Here is a 20974-nt window from a genome sequence, read left to right as displayed (position 1 = left end):
TACTGCCCTGGGTCCTGAGAGCAGCCAGGCAGTGCAACCCTTTGTTCGTCGAGGCACAAATTTCCCAGAAATGGGCACAGTCATGGAGGAGCCTGCACGATGTATGTTTCCAGGAAAAGACACAGCCTTCATGTGCAAACAAAACAACAGTCTTTGACTTGGCTCAATCACTTCTAGTCATAGTTCATAACCCTTGAAATCACTATAGTATACCACTCAGGGATTTCTATGAATAACCAACCCAGTTTTTAAGTTTAAAAATCAGGGCCCAGGCCACACAGCCACACGAGTGGGGACCAATACTGACGTGTTAACTGAGAGATTCTTGTTGTGTGATCTGTGTAGATGTGCCTGTGGTCAGCTGACAACGCAGCACGCGGCCATCCCCCCTGGTGCCAACTCAGTAGAGGAAACGAACCAGCTGGTGCAGATCGACACCCCAAAGGATAAATGGACAGTGATCAAATATACCAGAACGTATCCAACAGATGCTTTTGGCATTATCGAGTTCCAGGGTGGAGGATTCGTCAACAAGGCCATGGTGAGTCTCACCTACTGAAAGATGATGTCTATGTTAACGTAGCTGGTCCTGCAAGAAGTTACTACTGCATGAGAGAAGTGAGTGGATGTGATGTGGCCTTAAAGGGCGGTCTTTTTCACATCAGGCCATGTTAAAATATGTAGAACCTACAGCAGACAAAGTGACTGTGTGGTTTGATTAGAAGTAAGTCACATTACTGTACTGTTCCATTCTTTTCTTTACTAGTACATCCGGGTTTCCTATGACTCCAAGCCTGACAACCTGCTGCATTTGATGGTGAAAGACTGGCAGCTGGAGTTGCCCACATTGCTCATCTCTGTTCACGGAGGTCTCCAGAACTTCGACCTCCAGCCCAAACTCAAGCAAGTGTTTGGCAAAGGCCTGATCAAAGCTGCCGTCACCACTGGAGCTTGGATCTTCACGGGCGGAGTCAACACGGGTAGGACACTGACAGTTCAGAATAATGCTTTTAATTCTCCTTAACAAATAACAATTTGTGACATTAGAAGATTACCTTCGCTCTAAAATGTCATTACATAATATGTATTCTGCAATTTCCTGAGGGAGATTTGACCAACCTATTGTCACAGGTTTAAGCACCGTGAATTATAATTACAGCTTTTGAGGAAAAATTAATTGCAAATGACAATCTGTGTGGATTTTGGGTGCAGTAAACAGAGTGCAACCGTGATGCAGCCCCATTAAGCAGTTGAAAGAGTCATTATCTTTGAGGCTATATTTTGCTTATCACAACCTAGGGGTGATTCGTCATGTCGGAGATGCCTTAAAGGACCATTCCTCCAAGTCACGAGGGAAGGTGTGTGCAATAGGAATTGCTCCATGGGGGATCCTGGAAAACAAGGAGGACCTCATCGGAAAAGATGTGAGAACATTTTCAGCTGTATTTAGTCTCCTGGAATGACACATTTATCCTCATACTAAGATTTCCTCTTCTTCCTGTTCCAGGTCACCAGACCCTATCAGACGATGGCAAACCCACTGAGCAAGCTGGCCGTGCTCAACAACAGCCACTCCCACTTCATCCTGACCGACAACGGCACCTGCGGGAAGTACGGCTCTGAGGTCAAACTACGTCGACTGCTGGAGAAGCACATCTCCCTGCAGAAGATTAACACTCGTAAGTCACACAGTGCACCCACAGATGCCATAAATCATTTCTCCATCCTCCATGGTGTGTGAGTGTGAGTCACTCAGTCTTGTTGGACTTGTGGATGGAGAGCTCCTCTGTGACCTGTGGGCTTCCCTTTGTCATCCTATGCCTGGAGCTCGGATAAGGCAGGGACAGCAAAGGGATGCTCAGCTGTCACCACTGACTTCACTACCTCCCTCCTCTGGCTTTGCCTGTTGACACATCACATCGACGTGTTCTGCTTCAACATTTCATTCTCCAAGTTCTGTGATTATAAGGTGACACTTCAGCGATAAATGGATGGATGAGTTTCCAGGACTGACAATTTTTGCTGTGTTTTCCAGGTTTGGGTCAGGGGGTCCCCCTGGTGTGTCTGATAGTGGAGGGAGGTCCCAACGTCATCTCCATTGCCCTAGAGAGTCTGAGAGATGATCCTCCCATCCCTGTGGTGGTGTGTGACGGCAGCGGCCGAGCTTCTGACATCATTTCCTTCGCACACAAGTTCTCAGAGGACGGAGGGTGAGATTTTAGATGATTTCTCCTTCTCTGTATGCTTATTATTCTTCTGGTAAAAAGCTGAAATGTCATCCTTAAATCTCCACTTCCAGCCTGGTTAACGATGACGTCAGAGACCAACTGCTGGTGACTATTCAGAAGACTTTCAATTACACAAAAAGCCAATCGCAGCAGATCCTGCTCATGGTAATGGAGTGCATGAAGAAAAGGGAACTGGTGAGTATAAGAATAAACTAAGTAAAATCCTCATAAAAGTGATTAATAAGGTGTTAACTTATTAAGGTTCCTTCTATTTCACAGTTATCTTGTATTTGAAAATAACATGTCTGTTTCAATCAATAAATCATTTTTGAGCTGTGAAACATCTGGTCTCCATCGTCATTCATCCATTCCACTCATCTGTGTATTTCCCATTAACATATTGAATAAACATAATCCCCTCAACCTGCCTGTCATTTCTCCTTCTTGTTATGTTCATGTGTGGTCATGTCATGTAATCCAGTTCATTCGCAACTTCACTGTGGACCATCATCACCGCTCATGTATAAGTGCACAGCTGTAAAGTGGTGGTGGGTGTTAAAACTCTTTACTTTGATGTAAACAATACAGTTAAGCGCTCTATGATGAAGCACACACCCTGGTAAGAGTCTTCACAGATTAATCCCAGAGTGTTTGAGAGTGTTTGCTAGAGACCTCAGTACACAAGGGCAGCGGCATTTGTGCATCTTCAGCAGATTTTCGTAGGCGTAAGTGATGTGATTAGTAGTTTGTAATACCCGGCACATATAATCTCCAGACTCTATACATTTGGGTGGGAGAGATCAGAGCACACTACCACCTGCTTAGCAGAGGCTCTTACTTCATCTATTCACAGTAAACATGCAGCACACAGATGGAAGAGAGGATCCATCTCCCTAATCCCCAGTCAGGTTCTCTCTCTCTCTCTCCACTCCCCAGGCTTTTTTTTTTCAGTGCCCAGAGTGCTATCACTTCACCAGTGACTCTGCATCCTTTATCCCCGATGTATTAGATTGCCTAATGCCCCAAAACACTCAGATAAGCAACTTAAACTGCTTTTTCAAAGATCATACCGCTGTGGGCTTTTTTCCCTACCATTTATTTCTCACTGATACCCGCCCCGGACAATGTGACAGAACTTTATACACAACTAAAAGGCCACACTATTGCCTGCTCTTAATCTAAAGTGCCATGACTAACCTACAGGTGAATCAGTGTCGCTGTCTAGTTCCCCACATAATCCTTTCATCCTAAGTGCATCTCATGTGAACAGCTGGGTTAGATGAATAAAAACACTGATTTAAAGAGCTGAATTTTGCAATGATGTAACACCAGGATACAACATTTAACTGAATTAAGAGTTCACTTTTATAAAAGTCTCTTTTTTGCCAAGCGCACAGAGCACCCCACCCCACCCCACAAGTGTCTGAAAGAGCGACACAAGTTTTGAGTCTTCACACTGATGCACGCAGCTCATTATTAACGCATCTCCAGAACCAGCTCTGAAATCTCTGGCACGCTGCCACACATTCATGCCAACCTAATCCCATTTACCATGGCTGCACATGTGACAGGCCCGTCAGCGTAATTTCATTCGATGTAGTGGAGTCTAAAACAAGGCAAGTACTATCACTCTGTCTGACAAGTAAATTAGCTGTTTGTCCTTGAAGGGTCAAGCCACACAGAGCTGCAGTGAGAGGTCCTGCTGAAAGAATCTCCCACCAGTTGACACCACATGTTCACAGCTACAGTGGGAGTGGCAATACACTCCGTGGCACAAATTCATTTGTTTATTGATCCATCTATTTATTCATATCATATGTTACTAGCAGATTCTGCCATTATATCACTGTTTACCTCACGTTAGCAATTGTTTCTTCTCTTTTTCTTTGTTTTTTTCTCTCACATGTAGATCACAGTTTTTCGAATGGGTTCAGAGGGACAACAAGATATTGAAATGGCCATTCTCACTGCCCTGTTAAAAGGTATTAGCTATATCAACAGTATTTGAACTACTACATCAAGGCAATATTTTTCTTGCTACATACAACATACCTTCTCCTTTCTTTCTCTCTCTCTGTTCATCCATTTCTTTTGCATCAGGCACGAACGCTTCAGCAGCAGATCAGCTCAGTTTGGCTCTGGCCTGGAACAGAGTGGATATTGCTCGCAATCACATCTTCGTTTACGGACACAATTTACCAGTGAGTGGTGCTCACATCTAAATAGTGTCAGTTAATCATTCCACATGAGTGCACTACAGTTGAAAAGTTAGCAAGGATGTATTTAGGACTGAAGGAAAAGAATTTGGTTTTGAAAATAAAAAATATTGTAACAGAACAGTGTGTTCTCAACCTATATATGCCATATGTGGCAGAACAGAAAGAGCTTGTTTGAACTGATCTGTGTTTCTCAGATACACAGAATTCCAATGATTTAATGTAACCAAGTAATAGCAGAAAAAGAAGACTGATATGTTGATGTTTATACGAAGAGGAGCTATAGCTTTCGTCCCCTCATATTCCCTTTGGTCAGCCTGCTGGTGCCATGGCCAGCACTACAACCTCTGCAGCCCCGATGCAGGAGAAGCAGAAGAGTCCTGCCAGCGCTCCTCGCAACAAGACCCGGGCAAAGAAGGGGAAGGGTAAAGGAAAGGCAAAACCTGAACCTCCAGAGGAAACTGACCCAAGGAAGCTGGAGTTGATCCGTTGGGTAAGAGCAGGGTTAATGAAAAAAATGTTCACTTCAGATGGAAATTTGAGACAAGAGAATGAAGGCTGTATGGTGCAAAGAGTAAATGGTCTGTCTTATGCATTACCTTTTCCTAGGTGAACTCTCTGGAGCAGGCTATGATGGATGCTCTGGTGCTGGACAGAGTGGACTTTGTCAGACTGCTCCTTGAGAATGGAGTCAATATTCACCACTTCCTCACCATTCCCAGACTGGAGGAGTTATACAACACGGTGGGCCTGACTCACTGCAGCAAAAAAACACACTAAAATCTGAATGCCAATAAATACAGATGTGACAAATATGAAAAAGGGTTGATACTTATTTCTAACCTTCTTCCTCCTGTCCTCTCTGCTCTTCTCTCAGAAACTTGGTCCGCCCAATACACTGCATGCTGTTGTTAGGGATGTCAAAAAGGTGAAATGAGTTTTCCTGCAGTATTAAACACTTTTGATGAATCATGTCTAACATTTCAGACTATTTCATGTTTTACATTACCTTGAGACGCTTGCTTTGTTATATATTACTCTGGTGATTCTACAGGGAAACCTTCCTCCAGATTATCAGATCACTTTGATTGATATTGGTCTGGTGCTGGAGTACCTCATGGGTGGAGCGTACAGGAGCAATTACACAAGGAAGGCTTTCCGTAACCTCTACAATAATTTGTATGGACTAAAAAGGGTACGCCTGGTTGGAAAAACATATATGATAATGACTTGCTCATTGTATTAAGTAATATTTTATATTAACTATCGCCTTTTTTTCTCCTCTTGCAGCCAAAAGCTCTAAAGCTTCTAGGAATGGAGGTGGGGCTTCGTTTTTACGACAATACACTGTAAGTTAGCTGAGACAATACAACTCACACAGGAGAATAACCATCATCATTTATTTTATTTTGCCAGGATGATGAACCTAGGACAAAAGGCAAGAAAAAGCCAAAAAAGAAAAAAGAAGAAGAAGTGGAAATTGATGTGGATGACCCTGAGGTCTGTCGATTCAAGTACCCCTTCCATGAGCTGATGCTGTGGGGGGTGCTGATGAAGCGCCAGAAGATGGCGCTCTTCCTCTGGCAGCGTGGAGAAGAAGCCATGGCGAAGGCCCTGGTGGCTTGTAAACTGTATAAAGCCATGGCCCATGAGTGCTCTGAGAGTGAACTGGTGGATGACATTTCCCAAGACCTGGAGAACAACTCCAAGTCAGTACAGATAACATCTTCTGCATAGGTTTCAGCTGGAGTCTGTCTGTCCATCTGTCTGTCTGTCTGTCTCATCACCTCATCTGTGGTCTCAAACTCTTTTGAGAAGTACTGTATAGAAATGATTGTTATTGTTCCCTCTCTTTCACAGAGAATTTGGCCAGTTGGCCTACGAACTGTTAGACCAGTCCTACAAGCATGATGAACAGGTGGCCATGAAACTCCTAACATACGAGCTGGTTAACTGGAGTAACTCCACCTGTCTGAAGCTGGCTGTGGCTGCTAAGCAACGTGACTTTATTGCTCACACCTGCAGCCAGATGTTGCTCACTGATATGTGGATGGGTTGCTTAAGGATCGGCAAGAACCCTGGCCTCAAGGTTGATATGACAAAATGTTTTCCTTTCAAGCAACCATGAAAAATGTTTCACAGTGACAGCAATGACATCAGTAGTTGTAATACTTGTCATAGTATTGGTGTCACATTAGAGTAAAATAATTAACTGTAAACAAAGAAAAAAATCACTGTATCTTATAAAAACTGATCATTTTCTCACCTAGGTCATTCTGGGAATCATCTGTCCTCCTCTGATTCTATTGTTGGATTTCCGTCTTGGAGATGATCATGCACCTGGAGGCAAAGAAGAGAGAAAAGACAAGGATGATGACGCAAAATCCAGCAAGGTCCTGGTTCATGCTGACCTTGTCAGATTAATTTGTTTTCACATACTGTTAGTAAGATCTTTTTGTCAAGACTGACAGAAAAAAAGCTGAGAGTTTGCTGTTATTTTGTAGGACCCGAATAATGATACGACTTCCCGAAAGGGAGATGAAGAGGAGGGTAGCACTAAAGTCCACAAGATCCCCATTGGCAAGAGGTTCTTTGAGTTTTATGATGCACCGTTCACCAAATTCTGGTTCAACACTGTAAGTTCCCTTCTTGAGCATGAGAAGAATTATGGTGAGCATTTTCAAAACATTTATAAATTATAATAAAATTACTTTATGACTTTTTTCTTCTGACAGATTTGCTATCTGGGCTACTTAATGTTGTACAACTACATAATCCTCGTGAAAATGGAGCGATGGCCGTCTCTACAAGAGTGGACTGTCATTGCCTACATCCTCACACTTGGCGCTGAAAAAGTCAGACAGGTAATGGTGACAAATTTGATCAATTTGATCAGATTGTAGTCACTATGTGTATTAATTTTTGTTTTCTGCATGACCTTGAAACGTTGGTGTCTAGATTCTGATGTCAGAGCCGGGAAAGCTGAAACAGAAGATAAGTGTGTGGCTGGAAGAGTACTGGAACATCACAGACCTGTTTGCCATTTCCACTTTCCTTCTTGGGCTCATGCTACGGCTGCAGCATGAGCCTTACATGGGCTACGGCAGAGTCATCTACTGTATAGACATTATCTTCTGGTACATTCGTGTCCTGGACATCTTTGGAGTTAACAAATACCTGGGACCCTATGTGATGATGATAGGGAAGATGGTAATGACCTTTAGTGTTTCACTTTGAGTTCAACAAATCATATGAAAGTCACGACAGACATAATATATAAACAGAATGAACAAGGTAACACTGAGTTCAATTTTTTTTTCAGATGATTGATATGATGTACTTTGTGGTGATCATGTTGGTGGTGCTCATGAGCTTCGGGGTGGCTCGGCAAGCCATCCTTCACCCAGATGAGGAGCCAACGTGGCGCCTGGCCAGAAACATTTTCTACATGCCCTACTGGATGATCTATGGAGAGGTTTTTGCGGACTCGATAGACCGTAAGACTAGAATTCATAGTAAGATTCTGTTTCCTGATTCTGGGCAGATGATCAGTGTTACATTAATTCCTATGTCTTAAATTATGTGATGTTTAGTAATAATATATTACACTGTAATCCCTCAATGTTTTGTCTCCCTCTGCTGGCACATTTATAATAGTGTCTTACTTCAATGTATGGCAATACTTTTGCTTTGAGGAAGAGTAGAATAGTATAATTTTCACGCTTGATCATGATCATCTGCCTTCAAGTTTTTTTTCTGTCAGTGTTTCTTCTGTCAGGGTGAATGCAATAAGATGGTGTTGAAAAGGCCGAAATTAACGGCCTTATTTAACATTAAATACTTTTCTGAACAATTTGCTAATAGATTTGTTTTAATATACTGTATACTGATATTTAAATCAGCATGTTTGATTCTCCCAGTTTTTTTAAACAAAAGATATTTTGATATTTTTCATTTTTCTAAACAAGGCTTTAAACTAATCTTAAAATCTAAATTTCCACAAAAATTATATAAAGCAGAGCAATTACTTTTATCGTTTGATTACTGGAAAGTTTGAGGAACATTTTGATGACACCAGTCCACTCTTTCATGGACATCAGCTTGACCTTGACAGAAGTATAATATGAAAATCCTAAGCTTATTGATTTTAACGCTTTCTCCATGTTTCTGTGTGACTGTGCTTTTCGTGAATTTCTCAAAGTCTATGCGATGGAAATCAACCGTGAGTAGTTTTCAAGTCAAGAATGCAATTCCAATCAATTACCTTAAGTTCTCAGAATAAATTCAATAGCTTTAACCTCCTTTCCCCACAGCTCCATGTGGTGAACATTTATATGATGAGGATGGGAAGAAACTGCCTCCATGCATCCCTGGCGCCTGGCTCACACCTGCTATTATGGCCTGCTACCTCCTCGTGGCAAACATTCTTCTGGTCAATTTGCTCATTGCAGTCTTCAAGTAAATATATGTTCCAATGTCTGCCTGCTCTATTATTTTACAAGAAACATCTTCTGTGCTGTTGCAGTTTGTACTCACTGATCTGTGTTTCCTGTCCCGCAGCAACACCTTCTTTGAAGTCAAGTCCATTTCCAACCAGGTGTGGAAGTTCCAGAGATATCAGCTGATCATGACTTTTCATGATCGTCCCATCTTGCCTCCACCTCTCATCATCTTCAGCCACCTCTACATCCTCTTCAACAGGTTGTTTCGACGGTGTGCCAGGAAGAAACAAGAGGGAGAGCTAGATGAGAAGGACAGAGGCCTCAGTTAGTTTCCTCTCATGATACAAAACATATACACACAATTTAACTAAATGAATGACTATTAATTAATATACAATTTCACTGGCTAAATGACATACATGATAATTTGAAACCTTTAAAATCAGGACCTAAAGTGATTAAATTAAATTTTATCCTGGGTCAATAAAACTAATCTTATCATGTTTTAGCCATTGACATACACTTCAGGAACAGTTTTGGTCCTTTTACCTTAAGAAACAAACAGACTGACATGTTGTCTTGATTTGTTTCTACCAGAGCTTAGGCTGAATCCAGAGGAGCTAAAAAATCTGTACGAGTTTGAAGAACAGTGTGTAGAGGAATATTTCCGTGAGAAAGAGGATGAGCAGCAGTCCTCCAGTGATGAACGCATCAAGGTTACCTCAGAAAGGTGAACCCCCTAATCAAGTTTAGTTCTGACATTTCAGCAGGTTAATTACAGGTCATACTTACATACATGAATTTTGTATTTCGTGTCTTCTCGGCAGAGTTGAGAATATGTCCATGCGTCTGGAGGAGGTAAATGAGAGGGAGAACACTATGAAGGCCTCCCTGCAGACGGTGGATCTGCGACTGGCCCAACTAGAAGAGATCCATGGACGAATGGCAGTCGCCCTAGAAAAGCTCGCAGGAGTGGACAGACTGGAACTAACCAGAACCTATTCACGAAACTCCTCTGTGTGTGACCCTTCCTCCCTCCTTCGCCAGGGAAGTATTAACAGTGCTGATGGTTACAGCCTTTACCGCTTCCACATGGACATGGAGGAGTATGCATCAAAGCAGAAGGACACAGATGAGGCAACAAAAACTGGTCTAGAGAGACAGAGGAGTATTTGTACTCTCAACACAAAGGATGGTGGTCAGACCTTAGAAGTTGCTGGTTTGGAGAGATCGCGGCCCAGCTCTTGTGTGGACATTCTCATATCTCCATGTGAACAAAAGCCTGCCTCTGCAGCATCAAGTCAAGAAACCATAAGCAACATAAAACAAGGCAGCACATTGGTGCTAGATAGACTCACAGACAAGGATAGACTAAAGCCTTCTTCCCCTCCAAAAAGGACTAAATCCTTGAGATACTATCCAGTCGAAGACCAACTGACGTGTGCTCTGACAAAGAGGAGAGCTATGAGCACCATCATTGTCAGCCCTCCTGATGAACCAGAGGAAGCAGCTGAACCCACAAAGAAAGCCCAAATGCTGCTAGGAACCTCCTCTTCTCCAAAGAGGACTGAATCTTTGAGATATGTCCCTACCGAAACCCAAAGTCAAACTTCTCCTATCACAAAGAAGAGGGCTATGAGCGGCATCGTCTACAACCCAGCAGAGGCAGGTGATGATGTGCTGCAAACTGCAGACTACAGGTCACTGGTGGAGCAAGTAACTAAAACACCAAATCAATGGCCAGCAAACGTGGAGTATCAGGTGCACCCCAGCACTTTTGGTCACATGCCTAAAGTATCCACAGTCAGAGCTCTTGCCCAGCAGTTTCAAAGTAGCACTGCACCTGCAGAGCTTAAAAATGATGAGAATCAGCTTGATCAAATTCCTACAGAAAATAAGGCAACCCTTCCAGGAACAGAGCCTGTAGAAGATGGAGCAAAGATGAAGGCGAAGAGAAACCTCTCGGACGCTACCGAGTATCTGACTGTAGCTGATGAAAGGTGTTTGCCGTCTCACAGGTCACAGAGCTTTAATGCCAGTGAGAGGAAAGCAAAGTGCTTGATGGTTAGCAAGGAACCCAGAGCCTCTAGCAGTGAGAGAAACCTTGCTGAAGTCTGCAGGGTGGCAGCTGTTGGAGGGGAAGATGTGGGAAAGAAGATCGAGACCGAGAAGGGAGAAGATGATGCACAGGAAAAGAAATGAGAGCCACAAAGACATGAAGCTGATTGAAGCAGCAACAGAGGACAGTAAAACAGATTGAGAAAAAAAAAAAATTATACATATATATATATATATATATATATATATATATACACACATGATAAGAAGAGGAACTGAATGCTACCAGTGAGGCTGATAACTGAAATGTAAGATAGCCTGCCATCGGCTGGAGCCTACTACTGACTGTGGTTATGAAACAGTTTTCACAATGATGACAAAAACAGAATTCAGTGATTAACAAACTCTTCAATATTTTCAGTCATGCAGTTAATGTTAGTCGTCAGTGTAGAATAGTGAAAACCAACATATTTTCTTTTGAAGAACCACTTTCTTTACTGTTTTTACTTTTCATTTGTGTATCATATAGTAGCTTACAAAGACAATCATTCACATTACAGCTTCCCCACGTCAATGTATTTTCATGGTGATGTTAAGGGGACCTGTTGGATGTCTACAGTTTAAGGTGAAAATAAAGGATATACACAACTGTTGTGCTTACATATACACTATGCGAACAGCAAAAACATGAATTTCCTATATATGGTTGACACTTTGAAATACCATCTGTAAACATTTTCTTTTGAAATACTGTTAAATGTGCTTAATAATGACCCACTCAGAGGTATCCCTACAACTTTCATGCATATACTGACAACTGCATAACAATATGTATTAAGAACAGCTTCCAAGGAACAAACAACCCTTTCACAGTTTCATTTCATCACAGAAACCTGTATAAACATAGGTTCCATCAAAAAAAACAATAAAAATGAGAGAATACAGTAGGCTGTATTTCTACAGTGTCTTTTCTATCACAATACTGTAACCTTCTAGGCACACATGAACAAGCAGATATGTTGCTAGTGCAACTGGAGACCATAAGCCTATTAATATACATGAATTCACCCAGATAAATACAATCAGTGCTGGGACCTCATATGTCTATCTCACAGAATCATCATAGTAAATATGACAATAGGTAGTGTGTATAAAATAATGCTACAGTATATGAAAAAGATGAGTTTTGTTTTCATAGTTTTACATTTTATAAGACAACTATGTGTAACTGAGATATTTTCATGACATCCATTAGAGGTATTATAAATTCCAACAGAATCACTGCCTCCTGTGAGCAGACACTGCATGGCCAGCTACAAACTGCTGCTGACGATCACGCAAAAGTCTTTTGCATGAGCAGATATATAGTATCAGGCCTCATTCCTCATTGATGCTCCTCTGGTCAGCAGATCAGGATAGCATCCCAAGCACTCATGAACCTGTGAGCTTCAGCTGGAAGTAAGGCCCTGTGATTATGACCAGTGCTGTCGCTGCTGCGAGGGTGTCTGAGAGGCAGTAACCCTCCAAAACGACAAAGTCACGCTAGCTGTGAGCTGTGAACACTGGAGATGAGCAGCTTAGAGGAGTGAACACTTGAAGAATTTAATTCTCTTCGACTTCTTCTCTGTGATCTTGACTGGTTTGCCTGACCCTCCGGCACTGTTGTCAGTCTAGCACAGGAAGAAATCATAGTGGAGAAATGTAATACATACAGTATTAAACAAGTGTGCCTTCACAAAAAGTGCAGCATGTCCTATAAAGAAAATCTTAACCACTTACTGTCTTGGAGCTCAGATTGTGTAATATGTCTCTTCCCATAGTATAAAAAGCCTTGAGTGACAGAAAAACAAAAACAAATGTTAAATGTACATATTTATTAGTCAAGGTACACAACACTTTTAGGGTCAAACATTTCTGCTTACCTCCTCTACATTCAAGCTAGACTTTGCGCTGGTTTCCAAGAACTTAACTCCATAATCAATAGCCAGCTAAGTGAGATAAAAAATCAATGTTAGTGTCACTTAGTGCAAATTGGAAAAGTGCACAACATTTCAATCTGCTTGAGACTGCTTTTTAGCAATGATCGGCTTCAGAGACTCACTTTTTCACCTCTGTCTTTGGACACCTGTCGTCTGTCAGTCATGTCACATTTGTTACCCAGGATCATCTTCTCCACATCAGACGAGGCATGCTAGGAGAAATTAAGACTCTTTATGCAAAGTATGTTACTCTCGGTACGCAATGATGATATCAAACAGCAACTTTTAACAAATATAAATATATAACAGTTTTTGTTAAACTATTAATACAGGTTGAATTCAGAGCTCACCTCTTCAATATTTCTAATCCAGTTTTTTATGTTTTCAAAGGACTTCTCATTGCAGATGTCATAGACCAACATAATACCCTGTGAAGAGAACAGTCATCCTCACAAACAATTTTCAAACCCTAATATGTAAGATACATGCACAGTGAGAAAGTGGAGGATAAAGGGAGGACTCACCATAGCCCCTCTGTAGTAAGCTGTAGTGATAGTGCGAAACCTCTCCTGTCCTGCAGTGTCCCTGACAACATCAAATCAACGTCAATGGTAAATGAATGGTAAATCATGTTGAAGTCAGATTAAAAAAGAAAAAAAAGTCTGCTCAGATCACACTTACCAAATTTGAAGTTTGACTCTCTTTCCATCCAGCTCTATTGTTCGGATTTTGAAGTCTATCCCTGAATTTGAATAAACAAACACAGAGAACTGTATCAGCTGATGCTTTCTCCATTGATTAGTTACATGATATGATCAAATTTGTCACATGTCTACGATGCATAGTAAACCAGACACTTCTGTAATAAGTGGCGGTCATTTGTGAACTAAAATAGCTGTTTTTATTAACTGTTCATCCTGTGTCAATCTGTTGAAGGACATTATTTAATGTCACAGCTAAAGAAGCTGCAGTAGAATACTATACAGTTTTATTAGGGATATAACTATAACAATTCTTAAAGGCTTTACATTTCAATTACGCCTAGGTTTCCAAAAGTCAAACATCATGACTATAGCTTTGATCTCATTCTAAATTTAGCCTTCAGTGCCTATGAACCATCAAGGACATTAGATCATCACTAACTCTCAGTCCCATTGTCTTTCTCTAATGCCCCTTCAAACACTGTGGGTCTGTATTGTATAATACAAAATGGTTATAGGATACTAGTATTACTGTATATTTTGACCACCATTTACAGCAATGAGAGTAAAACATTGTATGCTGTTAATATGGACATGCATTTTGTCAGATTTATCCTTAGGGGCGGCTGCAGGGTACTCACCTATTGTGGATATGAAGGTGGTATTGAAGGAGTCCTCGCTGAATCTGAACAGCAGACATGTCTTACCGACTCCGCTGTCTCCGATTAGCAACAGTTTGAAGAGATAATCGTACGTTTTCGCCATTTAAATACACGATAGACTTCAACGTTTCGATATTAAAAGGCCGAGCCGGGATCCCCCGTCTGGAAATCCTCAGCTGTCTGTGGCAGACTAGCAGCAGACCGGTGCCGATATGAGTTACGTCGCGTTCTGCTTTGCATTATGGTCCATGTAGTTTAAAGGGATAAATGGGGTGAACCAGCACTACGTAGCTCTCAATTTCTTTTTTTTTTTTAACCATCACTGGCTTTTAAAATGAACAACTTACAAACATTGACGTTGGATGGAAATGCTTCTTATCTTTAATTATGACTGAAACTTATAATATCAGTATGGCTAAATAAGCTACATATATAAACATAAATGTGGCGTTTTTCCTTTTACCTCTGATACTGGACACATTATTTGTTATAATTTTTATATCATTAAAAGTTTGAGCCTGAGACGTAGCGTACATCTTGTTTAATGGAAGGCTGTTGTTATGTTTTTAATGATATCCTGTTGCAGTATTCAGTGATATCGTAGTCCCCCACCACCACCACCCACCTCCCTCTGCCGTTACTGCAGTTTCTGTTTCTTGTCCAAGCAGCCCACGTATACGCAGAAAAGCTAAGCTATCACGGTGAAAATGTCTGTAAGTTACAAAGTTTTGTGGTCATTTGTTGTGTTTGAGTTAACATGCAGTGTTGTCAGCTGTCATTGCCTTTTATTATTATCGACGTCCTACCGTCACGCGGTGCACTTACGAAACCTCGAAGTTGTGTTGTTGATAGGTAGCAGCAGCAACACATGGGGGGGAGTCAGCTAACATCTGATGCGGGTGGCGACTACTTGCTGAAACGCAACAGTATCAAACTTGTGCTATATAAACTGTATCGGGCCAAGAAACAGTCCGTACCTGTGTTTTATGTACTCAAGGCTCTTACGGTTTCTTTCACCAGGGGGATTTTGCGAACACAAATTCAATAAAATGACCATGACTTTTGGGGAAAAACTGTTGTGTGCGCTTAAGCTAGTGTTTTCATCGGCTGTGGTGTCGCTTAAATGTTAGCTATCACTTATTTGCGTTGTCTGAAGCTTAAACAACATAACAAAGGGCCAAATACACCGAGAGATGCAATTGCCTTTACAAACCTTTTATGAAGTGAGATAAGAAAAATATGTACTTCAGTTGGCTTCATGTACTATAACCCCTTTAAATCATTGCAGGTTTATTTGAACTAACCTGTCTTAGGTCTACTTACAAATCAAAGGTGACATTTAATTTGTATTTTCTTTTAATTAAATTTAGTTGGCCAAAGACCTCCTCCACCCTACCATTGAACATGAGAGAAGACAACATAAAAAGAAAAGACTTGTTCAGAGTCCAAACTCCTACTTTATGGACGTGAAGTGCCCAGGTAGGTTTTGTGAGAGTGGATTCAAGTCCTCCTAGGACAGTGATAAATGCATTTCACACAAAAACTCACTGAGGGTCTGGTGAAGTGTTTTTAGGCCATTTGTTTGCTTACACATTGACCAATTACTCCTGTCATGGTTTTCAGTGATTTGACCATTGTTTACATGACGTTACATGACATTCAGTGGTGAAAGGTATCTAAAAATGTATTTAAGTTCAGTTTTGAGGTCCTTGTACTTGAAATATTTCAATTTTATGCTACTATATACTACTACATTTCACATTTCATAAACTTTGAATACAGGACTTTGACTTGCAATGGAGTATTTTTATAATGTTGTATTGTTAATTTAACTACTTAGTCAAGGGTTTTGATTACTTATTCCATCACTGATGACATTCATCTGTTAAGTGCATTTATATGTTTAACCTAAAGTTTGTTTACAGTTTAACACTGTTTCCATGCAGGCTGCTACAAGATCACCACTGTGTTCAGCCATGCACAGTCAGTGGTACTCTGTGTCGGATGCTCAACTGTGTTGTGCCAGCCTAAAGGAGGAAAGGCCAGACTGACAGAGGGTAAGACATCCACATGCTAGTATCTTGATAGTGCTATTTACTGTAAAAGTCATATACCAGCTAGGTATGACTACCTTTACGTGGCATATTGTACACTGTAACTAGAAGGCAGTCTTAACTGATTTTCATTTTTGCTCTACAGGTTGCTCTTTCAGGAGGAAGCAACATTAAAAAAAGGACTACCCACTGATCATGTCTGTAATTAAGCCATGCTGTTGATAAATACCTTATTTTTCCATTGATTAAATTGTAGTTGCTCATTCAGTGAGAGGTTGTCACTGTACTAATGTTCAACTTTTATGACAAATTTCTAAACATACAACTAAAATTTTTAATATGTAAAATACTAAAAATAAAATCTCACTAAATCAATAAATAAAGTGGTTACAAAAGTTGAAGCATTCTGGGACTTTTATTGAGAAATAACCAAAAATGTTCATGGTGACTGAAATTACCTTCACAGAAAGCATACAAGTAGTCCTTTCAGCTTCTGAATGGAAAGAAAACATTTGTGTCACTGGTTTCTTAGGAAACAAAAACATAAAAAGATACGGATCTTAAATAGAGAACACGTGACAAAAACACCAAAGTACAGTTTTGATAACTGGGAGCACAAATAAAATGTGAAATGGGCATTCCACTTGCATATTTGTGTTTCAGGAAAGTAGCACATAAATGGCATTGACAACTGTCTTAAACTTAATGTTAATAATTTGTGGTGCCTTACTTTGTGAAAAACATTACTTTAAAGAAAAAATAAAGACAAAGAAATCCAAAACAATAACAACAAAAACACATGCTCTTCAACATTTGTTTCAGACTAAAATCACTGCGTCTGACATTGCACTCCCTCTCTAGGACCCTCCTCATCCTCCTCATAAGCTTCCCTACTGTAGTCTCTCTGTTGTGTCCGCACATCCACCTCACAGAGGTCCACCTCCTCCATCTCATCAGTAATCATTACATCCTCCCTGGGAGGAAGCAGTCTTTCCAGCTGGTACATGAGATGCTCTGGGAGCCAGTCTTTCTCTGGGAATTCCACCTGTGGGATAAATTAAGATTAGATGACCTGAGAGTTTTTCCTACAACACATGAATGTAACAAATAGATTTTAATCCAGTGTTGTCTAACACTGGTGAAATGTCGTGTGTTCAGTGTCTAACCTGGAAATGAATAATAAGCTGTCCTTTGTCACAAGGGTCCCTGTAAACTGGCATGCCCTCATTCTGAACACATCTGACAGCAGTGTGCTTGATTACCTCACCTGTTGATAAATGATAAAGAAAAACATTGATGAAATCAAATATTCACTTCTAAAAAACAAAACAAAAAAAACCAAAAACAAATCAAGACAAGCCAGCACTGGAGACCAGCTGATCTTACTCAGTTACCTGGGTTTGAGTTGATGACGAGCGTTCTGTTGTCTAATGTTTGAACGGTCTGCTTGAAACCACACAGGGCCTCGACAAGTTTGATGTTCATCTTCATTATTAAATTATCTTCTTGTCTCTGGAAAACAGGGTGCTCCTTCTGATCCAGCACAATGATCACATCCCCAGGCTCCAGCCCAGGTTCCTGGTCACCTTCTCCGTGGAATGTAATTTTCTGACCATCTTTCATACCTGCCCAACACATTTATCTTTGGTTTAGTTTTCTTTGCAAAGCACACTTAGTACCAACTACAATTTTTAAAGATATGACTATTTTAGATGGAGGGAAAACTTACCTTTGTCAATGTGAACTTCAAGAATTTTCTTCTTGCGTTCTACTTTGTGTCCATTGCAGCTCTTGCAGCGGTCTTTTGAGTTAAATTTCTCGCCCTGTCCCTGGCAGTCTGAACACATGCTTTGGATCTGCTGAATCATGCCTGGCCCAATCTGTTGCACCTTGACTTGTACGCCTCTTCCTTTGCAATTTGAGCACTTCTCCAAGGCACCTTTCTTACCACCATAACCTGTGATGAAGAGAATAATGTCATTCAGCTTAACTTGAACAAACTTGATAGGGTATGGGATCTATAACAAATCACAATACACAATACGTACCATCACATTTTTCACAAATGACATTCTTCTGGAGTCCAAGCTTCCTGGTGGTGCCATTGTACATCTCCTCCAGTGTAACACCTAGCTGGTGGACAACATTCTTCCCTATAGGAAAAGCACATATGTAACATTAAAGTTATATATAAGTTATAAATATTGGAATATACATTATAAACCTACAAACAGCCTGCCGCTAGACTACTTATAAAACTAATAAAATAAAAAAGCTTACCTTTTCTCTCTCTCTGCATCCGTCCTCCACCTCCAAAGAACATGTTGAAAATGTCCATTGGTGAACTTCCTCCACCCATGCCCCCCTCTTTGATGGCTTGTTCTCCTCCTTCATCATACAAATCTCTCTTCTTTGGATCTGACAGCACATCATATGCTTGAGATATAAGCTTGAACTGTGGAAATGAAAACTATTAATTCACTCTGGAAAGCAAGACTGCATTTAAAGCTTTAATTTATTAATCATTTTCTCACTCCAGTGTTCACTCATGTAAGTGGTAATGACTTATATTAAATGAATGTTTCCTGACCTTGGATCTTTATCAAGATTATTTTGCAACATATTTTATGATGACACTAAAAACCTTAAACATGTGCCGGCCTCTGTAATGTGTCAAGTTCTTTACAAACGCATCAGCCCCCTCTTTAAGTGTTCAGATATAGTCTACAAGGACAGTGAATGACCACTGAATTCATTTAATTTTAAACGTTAATTTCCCAGCCTCCTGACATAGAAGGCCTGGAACATTTCAACACAGTGTCAGGGAGCTAATCTTCCTGTACCCTGACAGAGGAGCTGGATCTTTCCAGAAAGTTCCTGCTGTCAATTCAACAAGGCGTGCAGTTTAAAATTAGAAAGGGCATTTTCAGCAGTCCATAAACGGCTGCAGGGACACCTGAAAGTTTCTCCCCATGTCACTCACCCTCTCTCCCTCACTGGGGTTCTTGTCAGGGTGATATTTCAGTGCGAGCTTCCTGTAGGCTTTTTTGATTTCCTCCGGTGAGGCAGTGGGACTGACACCCAGGAGGTCGTAAAAGCCGGTTTCGTGAACCATGATTTATTTACCTAAAACACAAAAAACGCATTAAAACACATAAGAATATGTCAACAAGCTGTGTCTGACTCTTACTCTCTTACCCTCTCCACGAGGGTTAACGTTAGGAATCCGAAGCTACCGTTAGCGAAGGACCCATATGTAAAACAAAAAATCTTAAACTAACGTTTGTTAATGTTTCCCTATAACAAAGTTCACATTAGCCAGAACAACGGTAAAATATATAATATATATAACGCAAGCTAGTGGCGAAAATACAGTAACGTATACCTCAAACTGTTAACGTTATTACAGGCAGCACGTGCGGTTGACCGACAATCCTTGTCAACCATACGTAGACTCACTTACCTTCCGTTAAGCTTGAATGAAACCGCTAGCGTTCATGAGCCGTACAGCTAAATATTCTTACACATGATATTACAGTGTACCTACTCACCAGGGGTTGTTAGTATCCTAGCTTTCGCTCGGGTAATTGTGAGGGTGGTGAGGGAAGATGGCTGGCTCTTATAGCAGCTCCACTGTGTAGAACTTTCTGGAGAGCTCGGAGGAGAGGAGCCGGATGTTTCGTTGGCTGAGACTGCAGAGTCTTGAAAAAAGACCTGACAGGAAAAAAAAAGGAAAGACGAATGGAGGGGGAGGTGGGGTCAGAGGCTGTTAGCCCAGTTTACTATAAATGTCTTGCACTTTCTTCTTTACATTACCTTGGCTTGGCATGGTGTTTTTAAAAACGGCAATGGGCCAAAGGTTTTTTCAAGCATTTTATGTAAAACAGCTAATTTGAACTATAAATATGAAAGTGTTATCTTCAAAATATTCCTACACTCTTGAGTAGGGGAGCTTATCGAAACTATGACTACAAGAATTAAAAACATTATATAAATGTCTTTCTGTCAGGTATGAACTACCTAACTGAGGGGTTAAAAATATATCAGATCATTTTATAAAGCTGTTGATAAACCATCACATATGCTCTCTGTGGCCTGATAAGAGTCTTTCCATTCTTGACTAATGAATTTTCATCCACTCTTTCTCCTGATCACTTCAAGTTCTGAAATATTATTTAGACTTTCTTGCACACACATGTTTAAGGATATATCCACATATTTCCAGTGATGTTCAAGTCAGGGGACTGAGGGCTTTTCCTAAAGATTCAGCTTGTGTTTGTTGAAGTAGTTCATGGTGGATTTTGGTTAAGGTTGTTCTGGTTGTTCTGGTGTAGAAGCCAACCTCTTTTCACGATTACTTCCTTAAATGACTGCAGGACATTTGCTTCCAGAATTTGCTGATATGTAGTAGAATCCATCCTTCCCTCTCTCCGTGCAATGTTCCCTGCGTCACTGGCTGCCACACAATTAGTTGTTATATGCTTTGTGCTGGCTCTGCTATGTTATGTTATGTTATGTTATGTTATGTTATGTATATGCTATGTCTATTAAAGTGTAGCCAACTTCTAGGATACACTTTAATAGAGATAGTACTGGGAAGAAGAACTGGGAATAACTCAGTAAAAGAATGGCAG

At 40.7% G+C, this 20974-nt stretch overlaps 4 protein-coding genes across 4 annotated transcripts; 2 read left to right on the top strand and 2 right to left on the bottom strand.

Annotated features, from left to right (window-relative positions):
* Positions 1–772: 772 nt before the first annotated feature.
* Positions 773–11312, top strand: LOC130176113 (transient receptor potential cation channel subfamily M member 1). Its single transcript, XM_056387007.1, has 24 exons — positions 773–980; positions 1300–1424; positions 1508–1679; positions 2036–2210; positions 2300–2423; positions 4138–4210; positions 4329–4429; positions 4761–4937; positions 5054–5188; positions 5322–5372; positions 5499–5639; positions 5735–5764; positions 5861–6153; positions 6305–6533; positions 6715–6837; positions 6949–7080; positions 7180–7308; positions 7403–7654; positions 7767–7941; positions 8646–8666; positions 8758–8902; positions 9005–9210; positions 9484–9616; positions 9714–11312. The coding sequence occupies exons 1-24, from the start codon at positions 815–817 to the stop codon at positions 11086–11088; spliced, it is 4683 nt and encodes a 1560-aa protein (XP_056242982.1). The 5' UTR covers positions 773–814; the 3' UTR covers positions 11089–11312.
* A 102-nt stretch (positions 11313–11414) lies between these two features.
* LOC130176111 (ras-related protein Rab-8B-like) lies at positions 11415–14736 on the bottom strand. The gene is made up of 8 exons (XM_056387004.1): positions 14266–14736; positions 13605–13665; positions 13448–13508; positions 13274–13351; positions 13046–13135; positions 12867–12932; positions 12724–12774; positions 11415–12614 (listed from the first exon to the last, which is right to left on the bottom strand). The coding sequence occupies exons 1-8, from the start codon at positions 14387–14389 to the stop codon at positions 12522–12524; spliced, it is 624 nt and encodes a 207-aa protein (XP_056242979.1). The 5' UTR covers positions 14390–14736; the 3' UTR covers positions 11415–12521.
* A 142-nt stretch (positions 14737–14878) lies between these two features.
* Positions 14879–16741, top strand: rps27l (ribosomal protein S27 like). Its single transcript, XM_056387006.1, has 4 exons — positions 14879–14999; positions 15657–15765; positions 16233–16343; positions 16486–16741. Exons 1-4 carry the CDS (start codon positions 14994–14996, stop codon positions 16512–16514), a joined length of 255 nt encoding a protein of 84 aa, XP_056242981.1. The 5' UTR covers positions 14879–14993; the 3' UTR covers positions 16515–16741.
* dnaja (DnaJ heat shock protein family (Hsp40) member A) lies at positions 16737–20047 on the bottom strand. Its single transcript, XM_056387003.1, has 8 exons — positions 19892–20047; positions 19324–19466; positions 18621–18795; positions 18389–18493; positions 18070–18297; positions 17735–17965; positions 17507–17607; positions 16737–17385 (listed from the first exon to the last, which is right to left on the bottom strand). The coding sequence occupies exons 2-8, from the start codon at positions 19453–19455 to the stop codon at positions 17170–17172; spliced, it is 1188 nt and encodes a 395-aa protein (XP_056242978.1). The 5' UTR covers positions 19456–19466; positions 19892–20047; the 3' UTR covers positions 16737–17169.
* Positions 20048–20974: the final 927 nt, after the last annotated feature.

Source organism: Seriola aureovittata, chromosome 10, assembly GCF_021018895.1.
Source record: "Seriola aureovittata isolate HTS-2021-v1 ecotype China chromosome 10, ASM2101889v1, whole genome shotgun sequence".
NCBI classification, from domain to species: domain Eukaryota; kingdom Metazoa; phylum Chordata; class Actinopteri; order Carangiformes; family Carangidae; genus Seriola; species Seriola aureovittata.
The sequence above is the reverse complement of the archived record's forward strand: the minus strand, read 5'-3'. Positions and strand labels throughout refer to the sequence as shown.

Coding starts and splice junctions, on each gene's coding strand:
- LOC130176111 (XM_056387004.1), bottom strand. CDS start 14,389: ATGGCGAAAACGTACGATTATCTCTTCAAACTGTTGCTAATCGGAGAC. Junction 13,136..13,273: donor GGATTAGAAATATTGAAGAG/GTGAGCTCTGAA, acceptor AATTTCTCCTAG/CATGCCTCGTCTGATGTGGA. Junction 12,933..13,045: donor CCAAAGACAGAGGTGAAAAA/GTGAGTCTCTGA, acceptor TATCTCACTTAG/CTGGCTATTGATTATGGAGT.
- LOC130176113 (XM_056387007.1), top strand. CDS start 815: ATGGTGAAAGACTGGCAGCTGGAGTTGCCCACATTGCTCATCTCTGTT. Junction 1,680..2,035: donor CCTGCAGAAGATTAACACTC/GTAAGTCACACA, acceptor TGTGTTTTCCAG/GTTTGGGTCAGGGGGTCCCC. Junction 8,667..8,757: donor CTATGCGATGGAAATCAACC/GTGAGTAGTTTT, acceptor CTTTCCCCACAG/CTCCATGTGGTGAACATTTA.
- dnaja (XM_056387003.1), bottom strand. CDS start 19,455: ATGGTTCACGAAACCGGCTTTTACGACCTCCTGGGTGTCAGTCCCACT. Junction 17,966..18,069: donor TGAAGTTCACATTGACAAAG/GTAAGTTTTCCC, acceptor TGTGTTGGGCAG/GTATGAAAGATGGTCAGAAA. Junction 17,386..17,506: donor AGCTTATTATTCATTTCCAG/GTTAGACACTGA, acceptor TTTATCCCACAG/GTGGAATTCCCAGAGAAAGA.
- rps27l (XM_056387006.1), top strand. Junction 15,766..16,232: donor TATGGACGTGAAGTGCCCAG/GTAGGTTTTGTG, acceptor GTTTCCATGCAG/GCTGCTACAAGATCACCACT. Junction 16,344..16,485: donor AAAGGCCAGACTGACAGAGG/GTAAGACATCCA, acceptor TTTGCTCTACAG/GTTGCTCTTTCAGGAGGAAG.